The following is a 20,599-nucleotide window of genomic DNA, read 5'->3' on the forward strand; positions in this document are numbered from 1 at the left end:
CCACCCGTGAGGGCGCACCCTAACTTACCTGGTGTGTGTGATGTCCAAGCATTACACGTGTTTGAGGGAGGTTCTCATATGCCTTGGCTCTGGCACTAGCTCTTTTCGGTTCCCCTTGTCGAGCGTAAGTTCAGACACTCCCGTCATAAATAAATAAATAAAATAAAGACAATAAAAATATAAATAAAATGTATTGATATGATTATTAATAATATGGGGATAATGATTATGTTGATAATAATGTCCCCCTACGACGAACTCTACTTAATTTGGTTAAATTAGTTGAATGATTTTGTCAAACTCTATAGAAACTTTTGTCTTTTTGTGTAAGTACACTATTTAAAAGGTGAGTAATGATTTTTTTTACTCCCCCACGTGGCATACTCAAATGATGTGGAATGTGCTGCAACCATAGTTCTCTTTTCATCGGGATACAAACTTACACTTTATTTATGAAGATGTATGGATATGTATCCCGAGGCATAAAATCTATGGTTCTAACACATGCCACATGGGGGGAGAGAGAGAGAGAGAGATTATCACGACTCTTAAAAAGTTTGCATGCAAAATTATACAAATGTACCCAATTGGATTACAAAATAGAATTCTACGAATTCGATATGGTTTTTTAGATGATAAACTCAACTTGAATTGACGAGTTTAAAGTTGTTTTGCAATGTGAAATCAATTGAGCTATGAGTCAAACCCCAACGAAATCAATATAAATCTCTTTAATAGCTATAGTTTTCTTTCTATATTTAAACTTCCTTCTTCTATGTATTTTGATATTTTAAAAAGGATCATGAATGTCGTCTAGTTATCGAGTTTATCTGAAATTATGTTATATTTAACCAATCACCCATAACAACTTGATACCAACATATTAAAAAAATGAACCGTTTAAAAATTAAAAAATGTGGCTATATATATATATATATTGTTTGTGATTAGCTAATCGTGTTGACTTTAGACCTAGAAAGTCTATTTTATGCATGTATGATTGGCATTGTCATTTCAATCTAGTAACTTTGGATGGGAATGAGCATTTAGGTCTAATCTGATAAGGATCTACTTTTATAATGAGTCGTGCTAGAGTGACTCCAAGTTGGAACCTCACATCACACTTCTTGACATAAAAATGGATTGCAATCATAGATGTTTTTCACTCGTATCTCGATGAAAAAAATATATATATGGCTCTTATGCATTTTCACGTCAAGAAGGTGTTACTTAGCGAAGTAGTAAAGACTCGAGGAGAGTTAATCCCATGACCTAAGGTTCAAATCTCGTTGAATTCATCTTCACTTCCATTAACTACTAATGCCTTGCTTGCCTAGCAAAAAAGAGGTTCCAACCTGAGGTGACTTCAACATTATTCTTTTATAATCTATTGAATTAGGGTCTAGCATGATAAAATTATATTATATATTTTGTTTGAACATAAGAGACTTATCTATACATCAGATTGCTATGAAATTTAATTTAGATCATAATAGTGAGATCCAATAAATAAATAAATAAAGAAAAATTACTTAATAGCCCTTGACGTTAACTTTTCTTTAATTTAGTTATTGATTTTTGCATGTTATCAAAATAATCCATTAAGTAAATCCTATTTTCAAAACAGTCATTAAACCTCACTCTAGACATTTTTCATGATTGAAATGTCAAAATTGCCCTAATCATTCAAAATCACCATTTTTATCAACAAAAAAAAATAAAATTGGATACTCTATTCCAATGAACAGGATTTGAGAATGAATAAGAAGTCATTTTCAAGGATTTTGAAAATGTACATTAAAAAAAAATATTTTTTCAATTATTTTACTTCATTTTTGGATGCAAATCGATAAGGATGGCTCTTTTAATTTGGTTTAAAATCATCTACACAAGTCGTTATGCAAAGTTGTAAGTCAATATTTTCATGTATATTTGTAGGAAAAACTTAAAATTTTTTTTTAAAAAAACAAGTGGATTTACTATGTCGAGGTCGACAATTTAAAAAAATATATTGGTGACATCGACAAATTTTTTTTTTTAAAAATTGTCGACCTCGACGTTGTAAAACCCACTTGATTTTGTTTTTTATAATTTTTCAAATTAAAATACATGAAAAGATCGACTTAAAACTTGACATAATGACTTGTGTAAATAATTTCAAACAAAAAAAAAAAATCATCCTCGATCAATTTTCATCTAAAAATAATGTAAAACAATTAACAAATCATAATTTTTTACATACATATTCAAAATGCTTGAAAAAAAAATCCCTTGAAAATGACTTATTCTTCCTTCTTAAATCATTCTCATTAGAATGAAGCCTCAAAAATTCAATTGAGATGCTGAAATTTTATTATTATTATTATTATAAAAAATTGTGAATTTGAATGAAAGGGATAATTTTTAATTGTGAGAAATATCTAGAGTGGGGTCATGGACTATTTTGAAAAGAGTGATTTACTAAAATGAATTATTTTTTATAATCCACAAAAATCAAGGACTAAATTGAAAAAAAAAAAATAATGTTAGGTTCTATTAAGTAATTTCTCAATAAAAAATCTTTGAACAAGGGTCGAAGTCGATTAGTATTAGATTAGTCTGGTGGTGTCAGATAAAATCCTTATTGGGTTGGTCCCACGTGGGTCTAATCCTGTTCGTCCGATCCGATCCATTGACAACCCGAATTCTATGAATCTATGTAGACCTATCCTATAAGAGCATATGTGTCACATGTTAGGATAAAGCACTCACTAATAAATAGGGCATAGTGTCATTATGACATTAATGCATCAAGTGAAATGACTAATATACCTTTGGGATTGTATGTGGGGTAGGGTGCACCGTACACCCACCAACATCAAATCCGAAGTCATTATCATTCCAAAGTTATATCACTTAATTTTGGGCCCACAATAGTTGGAGCAGAAATGATTCCATTCCACTCGTGGTAATTGCCACAAACTGTTCTCCAATGTAGTGGGACCCACTTGAGATGATACTGATTGTGAGGTTGGATGAACTGTCCTTCGTATGTTTGCACCATTGGATTACCTGGAGATTCTTGCCTTGTACAAGATAGAATGATATCACGTCAATGACAGCTATTTTGCATTATCCACGTGTACATCGTTGGACGAATTGATGTGACGAAGAAGTAGGTAGACTGTTGTACGATCACATCTGTCGGGGAGGTTAATAATTAATAGAAGGGTAATGCTGAAGTAACATTAAAATGTACATCGGTTGTACCTTCTGATGCAGTGGTGTATATATAATCATAGATTTTTTTCATCGAGATACGACTGAAAAATATCTATGGTTATATGTGCACCACCACATCAGAATGTTAATGGGTTTCTTTTGGATCGGCCTCTTCATAACTGGATTTTCACTATGGACTCGACCCTTTAAGGGCTCACGGGTCTGGTTCACCAACTAATTCAACCCGGATTAAACACGCACATTTTCAACAATAGAAAATAAAATATCTAAACATATTGACATGAAGATAACAAATATCTAAGAGAAGGCTTTGAAGATAATAACGATGTCCTCACTAAAGTCATGTCAAAAACCATCGATTTTGTTTATTTTCGAGATGAGTCGTGCTGGAACGACCTCAAGATTGATCTCATTTCATACTTTTCTGACGTATACTTTTCACTTGTATCTCGATGAAAAACATCTATGACTCGTACACAACTCCACATAAGCAAATAATGCAATAAGGTCAATCTTTAAGGTCACTTTATTATTATTCTTTCAATATTCTATGACTTTCAAACATACCTAAAAACACTATGTTATAATTGTGTATGATCATTGAATGAATTGATGTGCTGAGGAAGTGGGTAGACTGTCGACTGATCATATATGTTGGAAAAGCTAACAAAATACTATATCAATGCCAACTATTGGTTATTGAAAATATATTGTTTTGAGTAATTTTGAGGTACCCCTATGAGTTTTTAGTTAAAATTTAGAAATACCCCTAATGATGTGGTATTTTACGAGAGATTGATAAGGAAAAAAAAAATGAAATATCCTTATCTCCAATCTTTTGATTTTTTTTTTTTTTTCCTCTAAAATATGTCAATTGAAATAGTAAAAGTATAAATGTGGGCACCTCCCACCACAGAAGTGGGATGTATAATTATGTTTTATTATTTAGATATCATCATTTTGCAAGTCCAAAGGGATATTTATGATTGAATAATACTGGAGTGACCTTAGGCTAGAACTTCATATCGCACTTCTTGACGTGAAAGTGCATGAGAACCATATAATATGCTTTCATCAAGATAAGAGTGAAAAAGCACATATGGTTCCTACCCACTTTCACGTCAATAAGTCTAAATTGAGATTCTAGCTTGACGTCACTTTAGTACGACTCTTTATGATTCTCACTAGATTTGTCAATTTGGCCTGTTGGATTACAGACCCGTCTCATCATGATAATAAACAAGGTTTAGGACCTTGATTTTGAGCTCGCAAAGATATGATTCAATTACAAAAAAGTTAATTGATTAAATCCGAATCAACCTAGGGCCTAACAATGTCAATTTTGCCCGTTACTATATTGTTTATGTGTGTATCTATATGATAAAACACAACTATAGGGCTCACTTTGCTACAATGTTGTGAGGGATAAACCCCCCCTCCCTCCACCAAGTTTTGAATTTGTGGGGGCCACTTTATAGTATTTAATATTTACTCTTTTTTAACTTTATTATATTTTCTCTTTTACCCCTTTAACTTCAATTTTTTTAATAATATCTCTCTAGCTTTATTTTATTTTCTATTTTTACACCCTTGACCCTAAAGAGGATGTCTCGTGCCATAGGTACGAGCAAACTCTAGTATGTATGCATAAGGTAGCATTCGAGAGCCAAATATTTTTCTATATGGCTAAAAGTTTTAGAATAGAGTTACATTTTATGAGGATGGTCTCTATGTTGAGATGATCATCCTCACAAAAAATCAACACATTTTAATACTTCTAATCCCATTAAAAGTGATTTACAAATTAACACTAAAAATGGACCAATGGGGTTAGAAGTTTTATAATGGGCTGATTTTTTTTGTGAGGATGATCTACTCATCGTAGAGATTATCCTCACAAAAAATTAGCTCATTACCAAACTTTTAGCCCATATAAGACAACACTTTGATTATCTTATTGACTCCTGAACCAAACCCCCCCCCATATATATGAGTCAAGATCCCTTGACTCCTAAGAATGACTAATGAAAAAAAGATGAGATCCCAACTTTTTAAAGGCAAAATCTAATGGTTGAGATTTATAATCAAAATAAGTATTTTTGAGATTTGTGTTATCAAGATACTCATAAATCTCAACAATTGGATTTTATGTTTAAAGTGTTGGGATCATGTGTTTTTTTCATGAGTAATTCTTAGGAGTCAACGGATCCCAACTTTATATAGATAGATAGATAGATGAATGTCTGATCTATTAATAAAATTAATTAAAAATTAAATCATAAAATAATAAAATTTTAAATTAGATCGGAGATTGAACACCAATTTTTACCAAGAATAGCATCAGATAATTTTCGATGATTTTGAAAGGTGCATAAATCTAGACTCAGTGGAGCACAATTCACCTTTTATGAGAGTGGGTTAACTCTTTCAAACTTGACTTAAATTGGTTGACACCAAAACTCAAATATCATATCAAAATTACACTTGTATCTATTCCTCAGACTTAAAATTACATTGAAATATGTCAACAAATTATTTTATAACCTATTAGAAGAAATATATATATATATATATATATATATATATAAGAGAAAAAATGTCAACCAATAAAACTAAAACCCACACGGTAACCAACCAAATGACCTCTTGAAAAAAGGGGAATGTAACAACCACAAGATCAAGTGGGTGTTGCATAAACCTACCAAATATCTAAGGAAAAAGAACAAAAATACAAATTTGAATAAAAACATCATGCATGAGATGTTGATGGTGCCAACTTGTTGAGGTGCAAAGGCCTGTTAATGTCCATACCGCCATGAGTAACCTTAAAAACCTTCATTCACTCACTAATTACTTACTAATAAATAAATAAGAGAGATTTACCCGATTGACCCAATTGTTGCATTTTTATTACAAAAACTATTTTGAAGTTCTGACAACTCTAAGGGAACCTTACTTTATCAAGTTTATTACCCAACAAACCTCACTTTATCAAGTCTGATACGAGTCAAATCTTGGAGTGGGGATTCATGTCATAAAATTCAATTTTATGATGTTAATTTGTTACTTAACATACCTTAGAGTGGATTCTAAGTATATCAATTTGTGAAAAATAAAAATGTGATCTGATGTCACTAGGTCATAAAGGACAAAATTCCAAGAACTTTGAAAAAAAAATATATATTTATTTTCACCATTAAATTTTAATTTTAAATTTAGAAGTTTGGTAACCATCCATTTTCAACACTTGCGATCAAACTCAAAAAGGGTGTGTGTGTGTGTGTGTGTTTTTTCTTTTTTTTAATTTTGAATCTGGGTTTTGCATGTAACCTAGAAGGCCGTATTATTGGATTGCTAATTTGATCATCCACGTGGGTCCAACGATCATTAGTAAGGCTTTAAATCATACTAAAAAAGTCATGGTAGCATGATTCATAAAGTAAGGCTTTGTACTAAAATTGCCCCAGATAGGTCTGCCCAGTAAATGTCTCAAAAAATAAATCATGCATGAAATGCTACCACAAATAAAAAATAAATAATTACTATAAGTGGATCATCATTTCTCTTGAATATCTGAAGAAATAATGAAATCAGACACTATTGACGTTACTGATAAGGACCGTGTGGACCCACAATGACGACACACCTTTTAATTTTGGGTGATTTATAGGTAACGCTTTCTGTTTTTGGTGAAATTTAGAAATTGACCTCAGAACTTTCAAAATGATGATATGACACACCTTACACTCTACTATTAGTAGTTAAAATGACTAAGATATCCTTGTCTCCGACCACAAAGATTCTTCCTCCTTCAAACTCCAAACCTCAACAATAAAATAGGTGGTGAGGAAGAAATAACTGACTCTGTCCAGAAGTTGAAGGTGGTGGAATTTTGGTGAAATGAAAAAAATCAAGGATATATGGCGAGAGGTTAAAGAAGAGGGCATTTAGGTCATTTACTTTTAGTCTCTAATGGAAGACTTGTGTCAAGTAGGGCAAATTATCATTTTGAAAATTCAGAGGAGTATATTTAGTTTTCCTGGAACTCAGGTGAGGTATTCTGAATTACCTTATATTTTGACTCTTCAAAGACTCAACACACGACAAACAACGTCAATTCGAATGAATATTCATGCAAATATAGAACAAAACGATCATATCCTCCTGAGGACGTAGTACACTTCCGTAGCTCTGGACCATGAAATTATCTATGAGATTTGTGAAGGGTAATCTCGGGGATTATTGTGAACTTTGGTCATACTAAGGATGACTTCTCTACGGAGGATGATAAGAACTATTCTCCAAAATGGCATTTGAGTAATTATAATTAATGAACAGGGGTATGTCAGGAATATATCCTTTCCACTCTACAGTATTTATTTACACGTTCATCACGCCTGCATCATCTATCCTCTCTCCTTCCGCCATTTCTCCAAGTTCCGCTCGCGCTCTCTCTCTTAAAAGCGAGATAGAGAATCAGAAAACCCTAGAAACTCGGATTTCTACCTTTGAGTGTCTCTTTTATCAACTAACATTGCTTGATCTGTAATTCTCTAATTTCAAATTCATCTTCTTTTTTTTTTGGTCACGGAACTTGTTGGTTTGATGAGTTTTGGTTGAGGAAATCAAATAAATTAGGTTTTGATTTTGAAAGATTGAGAAGGGCATGAGGTTCAACGAAGAAATTTTGTGTAGAAATGTGGAGGAGAACGAGAACGATATAAATTCTCCGCAGTCGTATTCGATTGGTTCAGGGTTTCCTGAACCGCAGAAACTCGTTGTTGGATACGCTTTGACGTCGAAGAAGACGAAGAGCTTCTTGCAGCCGAAGCTCGAAGGTTTGGCTAGGTAATTATTTGGTCTAATGTATTTGATTTCAAGTTTGAAACTTTTCTCCTTTTCGTTTCCTGATTTCTCTCTGTATGCGTGTTTGTGTGTGTGCGCGCGCCCGTGTGTGTGTGTGTGACACTTCACAGTGTTGCTTGCTAGAAACTACAATTTAGATAAATTTGGGAAAATTTGTCTTTTTTCCCCCCTCTAGTCAGATCTGTAGCATTCTTTCTCCTTTTTTTCCCCTGAGATATTTGTTTATTTATTTATTTATGTTATAGTTTTCACTGATTTCTGTAAATATAAAAGATCGTTTTTCTTCTGGAATCTTGGTCTTTATGCCCTTTGCAGTGGATTTTCGACGAAAATAATAAAAAAACTTGACTGAGTATGTGGATCTTAATTTATAAATACAATATGACCATTGTTTGTTTGACTTATTGTTCTTGATATCTGGAATTTTGGTTTCTTTCTGTTTTCCCGAATTGGTATATTCTGCCATATATACCTTAAGAATAGTATACGAAGAGGACATCAAAGTCAATTCTTGATGCTATCGTACTGTTGTCAACAAAAAAAAAAAAAAAATACTACAGAGTAAGACTTTTCCCCTACTTCCCTATTAAAACTTTTCGCAGTTTCTTGCGTTATTGTTTTGACCTACCATTTTCTTTAACGTATTGAAATCTGTAATAAAATTTGGGATATATTGATGATGATAATGGTAGGGGTTTATATCTACAGTGTCATTGAACCATGGGTCAATGAAAAAAATGTATTATTTAACATACATGAATTTATGCCTAAAAGAAGGTGTCACCTTGGAGAGGTGGTAAAGTTTGTGTGTGATAATCATCAACCCCCCACCTTCACTCTTAAACCTATATGTATATGTATTTATGTATTGTATTTTACCCTCTCTCCTTGGCAATTCTAATGACTACTAATCATATATGATGCAGGAATAAGGGAATATTATTTGTTGCTGTTGACCTAAACAGACCACTTTCGGATCAAGGTCCATTTGACGTTCTTTTACATAAGGTTAGCGGAGCTTTATGTCTTATCTAGTTTTCCCCTTCGAAACCTTGTTATTGATTTTTGGAATGCATTTTTGTTGTTCCACGAATTGCTTTTCCCTTCCAGTCTTTGTTGGGTATTCCGGGTGATTTTGACTCACGAAATGGTGATTTAACTAGAAGAATATATGCATGTACATGTTTTAGTAAATTTTCAATTTATCATTGGACTAGAGTTCGCCCATGTTTACGGCACGGTCATCCTCTTTGGGTGTTAAGGGGGTAAAAGAGGAAAAATAATAAAATTGAAAGGGTATTATTAAAGGGGTAAAAGAGGAAAAATAGTAGTTAGATGGGTATTATTGGAGGAGGAAGGAGAGAAGATAATAAAGTTGAAGGAGTGAAGATTGAAGAGAGAAGGCAATATAGTGGGGCCCACACAAAGGGATGGGTGTGATGTTTGTCCCCCACAAAACTATAGCAAAGTGGGCCCTACGGTTGCGTTTTATTATATAGATGCTTCTTGCATTGTGCTTGAATTGAACATTATTTTAATGAATTTGGATGGAAATCTTTTGGTTCAATGATTTGAAGTTTGTTCATATGAATCATATCTAATGAAATTTATATTTTCTTCCTCATCCAGTTGTCAGGAAAGGAGTGGTGTCAAATTCTTGAGGTTTGTCAATCTAAACTTTTTAGTGTTTATTTCTTTTCTTAAGCGTTAACTTTATAGAGACTGCTGATTTCTGTTAAATCATGTTTGTTTGATGTCCTTATATGTTATGTTGCTCAGTATGTGCTGGCAGAGGCTGTTTTACAATTGGATATCTTAAAACTTGGAACTCATGCCCGTCTGATGTAATTTTTGATTGCTTACTCATTCCTCTGTCGTCATGAATGATGATTGGATTGTTGAGGTTGAGACTTCAAGAATTTCAACAAGTGAGCACACCAGAAAATTCAGATTGTAAAGTAAACCACACAATAACACAATGATTTACGTGGTTCGGCAATTTGCCTACGTCCATAGGAAGCAACGGAAATTCAATATATATGTGGAGAAATATACAACTTTCTCAATCTAACACTTTCTAATTTACATATTTTTTTTCTTTAGATTGCCACATATTTACAAATGAAGAAAGGAGAGAAATTTATAGGGGAGATGGGGTTGGTGAAGCCCCACCATGGAGGATTTCTTCCATGGTTGGTGAGCACACCAATGAGGACTTCACTAATTTGACCCATCATTTCAACAATCTTCACCTTTGCTAAAATCCACTAATCAACGTTGCCTCCATGGTTATGTCTCCACAATAACAATCTCCTATTTGGAGACTGATCAAGAATATCTTTCACTAAACTTGTTGCATTTGATAAGTAACGCCTTCATAGCAAATTCGGTGTGAATCATCCTTATCTTTTAAGCTTGAAGATCAATAGAAGTTAAACAATTTTTCAATTTCTCAATAGTAACTACCTTGATGAACATATCTGCAAGATTCACACTTGTGTGAATCTTTTCCAAAGTAAACACCCTCTCCTCCAGAACTGAACGTATAAAGTGATACTTGATGTTAATATTCTTCGTCCTCGAATGATATTTTTAGTTCTTTGCTAGGTGAATTGCACTTTATCACTGTGCAACTTGCAATCATCTGGCACCTTATCGAACTCCTTCAAAAGAGATTGAGTCATATCATTTCCTTACACGCTTCTATAACTGCAACATATTCTACTTTTGTAGTCGAGAGAGTATCTATCTTCTGTAATCTTAAGACCCAACTCACTGCTGCACTACCCAATGTAAAGATATAGCCTGTAGTGCTATTTTTGCCATTTAGTGATCTTGTTATGTCAGAATCAACATACCCTTGCAGACTAATCTTTATTCCACCATAACAAAAAGATAGATTTGTGGTACCCCTAAAATACCTCGTAATCCATTGTACATCCTTCCAATGCAACTTGCTTGGATAATTCATAAATCTGTTTTCTCACTGCTGTACAATGTCTGGTCTAGTACAAACCATGACATACATAAGGCTATCAATTGTTGAAGCATATGGTACCTTTGATATGTATTCCCACTCCTCATCTGTTGTCGCTTCTTGCCTTCTCGAAAGTGCAAAGTGACTTACTAGAGGAGTACTTGTTGGTTTTGCATGATTCATGTTGAACCTCTTCAGTTCAATGTATTGTACCTGAGATAATCACAATCTTATGTTCTTTCTATCCCTGTTGATCTACATACCAAGGATTTGTTTTGATGCACCCAAATCCTTCATAGAAAACTCTTCAGATTGTGGTTATCTCAGGCACAATATATTGAAAGAGTACTTAAGAGGTTCAACATGTGTTTGCTAATTTCTTTTGCCAATTTTTCTGAAGTCCTCATTGGTGTACTCACTAACCACGGAAGAAGTCTTCCATGGTGAACTTCACCAACCCCATTCCCTACAAATTTCTCTCATTTGTTTATTTGTAAATGTGAACATCTGAAGAAGAAAAATCTATAAATCAGAGAGTGAGATTCAGAGAGTTGTATATTTCTCCACTTATATATTGAATTTTTGTTTCCTCCTATAGACGTAGGCAAATTGTCGAACCACGTAAATCATTGTGTTATTGTGTGGTTTGCTTTACAATCTAAATTTTTTGATTTTCTAATTTAACAAATTGGTATCAGAGCATTGTTAAGGTCAGAAAACACCATTGTTGAGCAACATCCAATTTTTCAAAAGTGGTCGAAATCGAAGTTGGGCATATTGTTGCGTTCATCTCAGAGAAACGATTCCAACTCACCTGACCTCTGCCTCACGCGCCGCCTGAAGTCGGTGAGTGTATCTTACCCGCCCTGCATATTCCTCTATCCTACATTTTTTTTTTGCTGCTGCCCAACGAAGGAGACGGTACCGAGTTGCTGAGTCGACTCACCGAGTTAGATCGAATTTGACCAAGCTGAGCCAAGTTGGGCCACTTGAGTGGATCTAGAAGGAATATTCCAATATATTCTCGAGTCAATTAGCTCAGTGTTTTTTTAGGCAACTTAGTCCATTTTTTGGCCCGTTTTCAACTGAGTCGGACCGATTTCTAGCCATTTGGACTGTTCTAGATGCAACCGTGCCGTCTGTTTCTGCTAATTCTGCTCCTAAGTTTTTGAATTGACTTAGTGGAGCTATATAGACTCTGTTTCGGACATTATAGAAGGTCAAAATGCTTGAGAAATTTTGGAAAAACCAAATTGAATTTCAATCCCCTCTATCAACCAGAACCTCTTGGCAAAAAAGTTCGATGTCAAACTCAAAGTTTCATGTTGAGAAGTTTGACGGCACCAATAACTTAGGTATGTGGCAATGTGAAGTTCTGGATCAATTATTCCTAGAAGGGTCCCATATTGCCTTGGATTCTAAACCCAAGGATATTTCTGATGAAGATTGGAAATTTGTAAATCGCTAAGCTTGCGGCACAATCCGGTTGTGCCTAGCCATGGACTAGAAGTAATTTGTCATGAAGGAGACTATAGCATCAAGTTTCCAGAAACAACTGGAGGACAAGTACACGACGAAAAGTGTAGAGAATCGACTCTACTTGAAAAAGAAGCTTTTTCGCTTCCAGTACAAGAAAGGTATGCCTATGAATGAACACTTGAACAATTTCAATAAATTCTAGCTGATCTGCAAAATCTAGATGGTGATATTGTTGATGAAGACAAGGCTTTCTTGTTGTTAAATTCCTTGCCTGAAAGTTATGAACACTTAACCACAACTTTGCTATATGGAAAAGATGAGGTTAAATTCATAGATGTTTCTAATGCTTTGGTGAATAATGAATATCGAAAGAAGGATCAAAATGATCACAAGGACTCAACACCAGAAGCATTGATGGTAGCCAGGGGCAGAGGAAACAACAGAAGATCCGGAGGATCCAGTGGGCGTGGAAGATCTCGCTCAAATCAAGAGGAGAATCATCAAGAAAACATCCTATGAAGGACGAGTGTGCCTATTGTCACCAGAAGGGGCACTGGAAGAAAGATTGTTCGAACAAGTACAAGACAACCGTGAACGTTGCAAGAAAAGAAGATGAAAAAGAGGAATCAACTTTTATAGTTTCATCATCAGACAGTTAGTCTGATAAATGGATTTTGGATTCCAGATGTTCCTCCCATATGTGTCCTAATAGGCATTGGTTCTCAAGTTTTCAGGAATTTGATAGAGTTTTGCTTATGGGCAACACGATAATGCCTGTTAGACATAGGGGATAGGGACAGCGTTGAAGATGCATGATGGTATAATCAGACGACTTACAGATATTAGATATGTTCCGAATCTGAAGAAGAACCTCATTTCACTTGGGGTCTTAGACTCCAACGGTTAGAAGGTGACCATGGAAAATGGAGTCCTGAAGGTTGTACGTGGAGCATTCTTGGAGATGAAGGGTACTCGAAAGGAAAATCTATATTTCTTGAATGGGCATACAATCACAGGGAGAGCAACTGTCTCTAGTAGTTCTGAAGATGAGGCATCTGATAATTCTCGACTCTGGCACATGCGCTTAGGGCATGCCGGGGAGAAGGTTTTACAAGGCTTGGTGAAACAAGGTCTATTGAAAGGTGCCAAGAGTGGAAAATTGGATTTTTGCGAGCATTGCGTCTTGGGCAAGCATACGAGAGTCAAGTTCAGCACCGCAATTCTTCATACCAAGGCAACACTGGACTATGTTAACACTGACGTTTGGGGACCTTCTACAAATGCTTCATTGGGAGGTAAACATTGGTTTGTGACTTTTATTGATGATTTCTCTAGATATGTATGGGTATACACCATGAAACACAAGGATGAAGTTTTGGATATCTTCCTTAAATGGAAGAAGATGATTGAAACCCAAATAGGTAGGAAGCTCAAGAGGCTTAGATCAGATAATGGTGGTGCTTACAAATCACATCCTTTCCTAAAGGTCTGTCAAAACGAAGGGATAGCCACACACTTTACTGTTCCTAGCACGCCACGGTAGAATGGTGTAGCAGAATGAATGAATTGCCCGTTGGTTGATAAGGTTCGATGTATGCTGTCTCAATCCGGGTTAAGCAAGGCATTTTGGGCAGAGGCTTTGTCATATGCCTCTCATCTTGTCAATAGACTTCCTGCTACTGCACTTGATGGCAAAACTCCTAAGAAGGTATGGTCTAGACAACCCGTTTTTGATTATGATTGCTTGCATATATTTGGGTGTCCTGCATACTTTCATGTTAAGGAATCAAAATTGGATCCTAGATTTAAGAAAACTCTTTTCATGGGATTTAGTGAAGTAATTAAAGCATTCAGACTATGGTGTCACAAGTCAAAGAAGATCGTTCTAAACCGAGATGTTACCTTTGACGAGTATGTAATGCTAAAATAGACAACACCAGAAAAGGAGAATGAGGACCCAAATTCTCTCCAACATGTGGAGTTTGAGATTCCAGAAAAGACCGTTCAGACAATCGATCGTCCTAAAGATGAATTTGATGATCAAGACAAAATCTTAGTTGAGGTGGAGGATCCAGCACCAACACCGATGATCAATCAGCAGCCAGACTCTACTGCCACTAGTAGACCAAAGAGAAATATTTGGATATCTGCTCGATACATTAACATAGTGGCATACATTTTTCTAGTGATTGATGATGATGTCCTGTACACATACAAAGAAGCTGTGCAGAGTGCGGACCATGTCAATTAGAAGATGACGATGGATGAGGAGATAAGATTGCTGCACTAGAATCAAACTTGGAAGTTAGTTCAACTTCCAAAGGGTAAGAAAGCTATTGGCTGCAAATGGGTCTATGCCAAGAAGGAAGGTGATACTGGCAAAGACAACATCAGATACATAGCTAGATTGGTAGCGAAAGGCTATACTCAGAAAGAATGAATAGACTATGAGGTATTCTCACTTGTTAAGTATTCGTCAATTCGGATATTATTAGCTTTGGTAGCACAGTTTGATCTCGAGCTAGCTTAACTTGATGTGAAGACTGCATTCCTCCATGGTGCTTTAAATGAGGAAATCTATATGTTTCAGCCAAATGGGTTCAAAGTTCCCAAACGTGAGAATTGTGCTTGCAAGTTGAGCAAGTCACTGTATGGCTTGAAGCAGTCATCGTGAAAGTGGTACAAGCAGTTTGACTACTTTGTAAGAAATCAGAGGTACACACGCAGTCAATTTGATCATTGTGTCTACTTTTGTAAACTTCAAGATGGTACTTTTGTCTATTTGCTCTTATACGTGGATGATATGCTTATCGCATCTAAGAGCAAGGTGGAGATCGACAGGCTAAGGATCAATTGAGCTCAAAGTTCGAGATGAAGGATCTTGGAGAGGCCAAGAAAATTCTTGGGATGGAAATCAGGAGAGACGGAGGAAAGGCACAGTCAGTTTAACTCAAACTCAGTATTAAGAAAGTACTTCAACGGTTTGGCATTGATGGCAAGACTAAATTTGTAAGTACACTATTGCCTCCACATTTCAACCTGAGTGCATTGATGTCACCAAGTACAGATGATGAGAAGAGGTAGATGGATCATGTTCCATATGCAAATGCAGTTGGTGCCTTGATGTATGCGATGGTGTGTACTAGACCCGACATATCCCACGCAGTAAGTATGGTGAGCCGTTACATGCACAATCCAGGTAAAGGCCATTGACAAGTGATAAAGTGGATTCTACCCTACATTCAGGGTATTGTGGATATTAGTTTGAAGTTTGAAAGAGATAAGACAGTTGATGGGCATCTAGTTGGATATGTAGATTCAGACTATGTTGGAGATCTTAACAAACGCCGATCTACTAATGGTTACGTATTCACTATGGGAGGAGTGCCAGTATGTTGGAGATCAACATTACAGTCAACAATGACTTTGTCTACTACAGAGGCAGAGTATATGACTGTAACAGAAGTGTTCAAGGAAGCTATTTGGCTTCATGGTTTGATTGAAGACTTGGGAATTATTTAGAAAAACGTGGAGATTTTTTGTGACAGCCAGAATGCCATTTGTTTGACAAAGAATCAGGTCCATCATTCCTGCACCAAGCACATTGATGTTCGTTTCCCCTTTGTTTGAGAAATAGTAGATGAAGGGAACATTCTACTTCAGAAGATTGGGACTGCAGATAATCTTGTAGACATGCTGACAAAAGTGGTTACAGGGATTAAGTTCCAACACTGTTTGGACTTGATCAATATCTCTCGAACTCATAGCACCTAAGGGCGCATGGGAGGCAACGTTGATTGGTGGACTTTCGTCAAGGTGGAGATTGTTGAAATTGTGGGTCAAATTGGTGAAGTTTTCATTGGTATGCTCACTAACCATGGAAGAAGTCTTCCATGGTGAGCTTCACTAACCCCTTCTCCCCTATAAATTTCTCTTTTTTGTTCATTTATAAATGTGTAGCAATCTGAAGAAGAAAAAATTTGTAAATCAGAGAGTGTGAGATTGAGAGAGTTGTATATTTTTCCACATATATATTGAATTTTCATTGTCTCCCGTGGACGTAGGCAAATTGCCGAACCACGTAAATCATTGTGTTATTGTGTGGTTTGCTTTACAATATGAATTTTCTGATTTTCCGGCTTAACAGTTGTCTGGGGCACCATTTTTTTATTTTTTTTATTTTGCTTGTTTCTTCTATATATAGGATAGCTCAGTTGATTAGGTTAATTGTTGAAGGGCTGTGGATGTTGCCTTTCATGTTTTTAGAGCCAGCTTTTTATATTATCTCAGATTTATTAGTTTGACAAGAATATTTGCTTGACTTATTTCAAAATGAAAGAATCAGTCCATTTTTCATGTGCAAGGATTCTAGCAGCAACATCTCTGACTCAGCTAGATCATAAATTAATTATTTCAGTTGATGATTAATGGTGGTTTGGCAGGATTTGAATAAATGAGGTGTGGCAGTCTCTTTATTTCTTAAGTAGTTGATTACACAAATTATGACCTTCCATGGAATCAATTATTTGTGAAATGCCCAAAATAAATTATGTGTCAGTCTCTTTGATTTATCAAGTGGAATATTACATGAACTATAAACTCTCATGTTATCTGCAATTACGTGTGTATAGGGGAGCCAGACCTATATCTTGGTCTATTTGTTGCCTACTTACAAGCTTGCATATTTGGCTTCATGCTTGGTGGATTTATTAAATTAATCACCTTGACATTGTTTGCAGTTTTAGATAAAAAATACTATAATAGTATGAATGATAATCTTATAGCATATCTTGGTGACAAACTTCCAATTCTTAAGATGATTCATCTCAAAAGTATACGGGACCAGAACCTGAGATAAGGATAAAAGCATGTGGGTTAACTCTCTCAAGTTTGTTCACACGCCTACTTCCTTTCCGCATTTTTTGAGGTCTCCTTGGATAAAAAGCACACAGATTTGATTTTCTTAAAAACATATGAGACCAGAGCCCTGCAACAATCTTATAAATGATAAACTGGATCACTATTTATTGACATTCCTTCTTCAGATGCTTTTGATCACTTTTGTTCAATATCTTTCATTTTTTTTTATTTAAATTTTACTGTCCAGTTCGTGTCTAGCCCTTTCTGACCCCATTTTTTTTCCTTTTCCTTTTATTAAAGGATTTTGGGCAAAAGCATCCAGAAGTTACAGTTCTAGACCCTCCAGATGCCATACAACATGTACACAATCGCCAATCCATGCTTCAGGATGTGGCTGATCTGAACTTGTCGGACCGCTATGGTAAGTCGATTAGTAGTTCTCCTAGCAAAAAGATATATCTGGTGAATGCAGCCTTTTTTTTTTTAATCTTAAAAAAAAAGGCTTTGTGAGGGTTAGCCATCAAAATATTTTGATATCATATCTGCATACTTGTGTACAAAAATTGACGTGTGTGGGAGCTTAAGTTTCTCATATTAACAGCTGTGGTAGAACGGAGCAAACTTTACATCGAATATGAACTGCTGTTGTAGGCAAAGTTGGAGTTCCCAAGCAATTAGTTGTCACAAAAGATCCATCATCCATTCCTGATGCAGTTGTTAAAGCTGGGCTGACATTACCCCTAGGTAAGGTTGTAGTGTAGATCTATGGTTCCCCATTTTTTGTTGTTGTAACATTGGCATTTTCTTCAGTACTAGCTGTATGTCATTGAAACAAACTACTCTTGATATTAGTAGGACTGGTGTGCCAAAAAAGAAGGGGAGATTATAGTATTCGAAACCAACCTCACAGCTGATTTCCCCAAGAAATAATAAGAATAACAAATAGAAAAGATCACTTTTGTAATTTTATTGTCTTCTGTGACTCTTCTCATCAAGTGAATTGTTTGCATACTTTTTGGTTAATTTCTTTTTCAGTTGCAAAGCCGCTAGTTGCTGATGGAAGCCCTAAGTCACATCAACTCTCTCTTGCTTATGATCAGTTCTCCCTATCAAAACTTGATCCTCCTTTGGTTCTACAGGAGTTTGTTAACCATGGTATTATATTGGAATTGATGTATTGTTACATCAGTAGCTTTATTTTAACTTTTGCTGTGTTGATAATCTGGAGCCATATCGTACTTATCTGGTTATAGGAGGTGTTCTCTTCAAGGTTTATATTGTTGGGGAAACTATTAAAGTTGTACGGCGTTTCTCTCTACCTGATGTGAATAAACGTGAACAATTAAATAATGTTGGTGTATTCCGTTTCCCAAGGGTTTCATGTGCTGCAGCTTCTGCAGATGATGCTGATCTTGACCCTGGTATTGCTGGTGAGCTACTTGAGAGTCCCATTGTTCTATCATTAATTTCCACTAACAATGTTTTTTTCACTAACAAAAGTGTTTTATGGGCCATCCTTCTGTTCCTCGTTTGTTGGGGGGCTTTGGAAAGAATAACAAGGTGTCCTAGGGAAAGGAGGATTCCACTCATGATGTGATTCTAGAGATCTTGGGCCTACTTTATTATTGGTGCAAGCTGAGCAAAGATTTCAAGTGTTTGTTTTGAGGTTTTTTGTGTTCAAGTGGGACTCACTTGGTGCTTTGTAGTCGGGTTGGGCTGTTTTTGGCCTTTTTTTTTGTTGTTCTTTTTGGTTTCTTGTATCCATGTTTTTGAGGGCCATCTCGGCCTACTTTTTCTTTTTTTCTTAATTAAATTTTTTTTTACTTGTATTAGAAAAAAACAAATACAAAATTTCCCGTCTTTTTTTTTTTTTGGTTGCCCTTCACACCCTTTTTGTGGAAAAGGTATTTACTTCATCCCTTTTGCTGCCAGAGCTTCCTCCACGACCTTTACTCGAGAGGCTTGCAAAGGAGCTCCGTCGTCGGCTGGTAACTTTCATTTTCTTCGTCGTCTTTGCTGTAATATTTACTTCAATTCATCTATAGATTAACATGCATTTTTTTTGGGTCCTCCTACATTGAGAATGTAATCCAAATATTTCTTCCTTTTTTTTTTTTTTTAATAAAATAAAATAATAAGTAATGCTTGGTTGTTTTGTTATATACTGTGTAGGGTTTGAGGTTGTTCAACGTAGATATAATTCGAGAGCATGGAACCAGAGACCGATTTTATGTCATCGACATCAACTATTTCCCTGGCAAGTGAAAACCTGTTCTCATTGTTCCTCTTTTAATTTATCCTTGCTGATGCCTACTACCATGATATTCCTCCAAATGCTTTTGTAACAGGAAAATGTGTTTTGTTGTTTTCTAAGTGAGCATTGTTTTCGAAATTTTGCATCCCTTTGTGCTTTAGATGCACCTGTTTCTTCCTACAGCCCCTCCCTTGTAGGCATGCATCCATTTAGTTTTTAGTTCTTATAAAGGCTTTTTAACTCCTACAGGTTTAGGTAAAATGCCAGGATATGAGCACATATTTACAGATTTCCTCCTGAGCTTGGTCCAGAGCAAGTACAAGAATCGTCCAGTTAATAACTGTTGAAGGGACCTGCCCTTGCTCTGCCGCCATTAAACAAGTCCACTCTAACGTGCCATGTCAAGTTTTCATGTGTATTCCATTCCTAATCCTTGAATGCCATGTCAAGTTTTCATGTGTATTCCATTCCTAATCCTTGAATGCCATGTATGTGGTGGTTTGGGGGGGTTGGCATTTGGGCAAAATGGAATCTGTAATTACTGTGACTGGTAGGATCATATGCCCATATGGAAGAAGTCTCTTTATGTACACTATCATAACAAGGAATTTGTCAGAATGCATTCTTGTGATCTCTGTTTTCTAATTTTATCCGTCTTAATTTTAATTCTGGGGAGGGGTATGATGACAAAAGCCCATATACTACGGAGCATCCGGTTGCCCCCATAACTCTAAAACATTAATTATTGAGAAATTCTCTCCTCCTGTATCACGTCCTCTCCTCCAAACCCAGGGCATAATATTCCACCAGATTATACAGTGTACATTGTTTTTGAAATTTTGCATCCCTTTGTTTTGGATAAACATCACTTGCAAATAATGATTCAATCTATCCTGGAGACTACCCAAAGATGAAAAGATAAAATAAAACAAAAAGATTTA

General features: G+C 35.6%; 1 protein-coding gene across 4 annotated transcripts; it reads left to right on the top strand.

Annotated features, from left to right (window-relative positions):
• Positions 1-7,625: 7,625 nt before the first annotated feature.
• Positions 7,626-20,460, top strand: LOC147403946 (inositol-tetrakisphosphate 1-kinase 3-like). Of its 4 annotated transcripts, none has more exons than XR_015177664.1 (11): positions 7,626-8,070; positions 9,015-9,096; positions 9,718-9,750; positions 17,705-17,825; positions 18,056-18,148; positions 18,440-18,559; positions 18,658-18,834; positions 19,337-19,392; positions 19,577-19,661; positions 19,908-20,075; positions 20,125-20,459. XR_015177664.1 is itself a non-coding variant. In XM_086439751.1 (10 exons), the coding sequence occupies exons 1-10, from the start codon at positions 7,889-7,891 to the stop codon at positions 20,003-20,005; spliced, it is 1,047 nt and encodes a 348-aa protein (XP_086295877.1). In that variant the 5' UTR covers positions 7,626-7,888; the 3' UTR covers positions 20,006-20,458. The 4 variants fall into 4 exon arrangements, 2 of the variants coding, with proteins under 2 accessions (XP_086295877.1, XP_086295878.1); XR_015177665.1 differs by having other exon boundaries at positions 19,908-20,074; positions 20,129-20,459; XM_086439751.1 differs by having other exon boundaries at positions 19,908-20,458.
• The last annotated feature ends 139 nt before the right edge of the window (positions 20,461-20,599 follow it).

The sequence above is a fragment of the Akebia trifoliata genome, chromosome 4 (genome assembly GCF_017979445.1).
Source record: "Akebia trifoliata isolate Shusen 1 chromosome 4, ASM1797944v1, whole genome shotgun sequence".
In the NCBI taxonomy this organism is placed as follows: Eukaryota; Viridiplantae; Streptophyta; class Magnoliopsida; order Ranunculales; family Lardizabalaceae; genus Akebia; species Akebia trifoliata.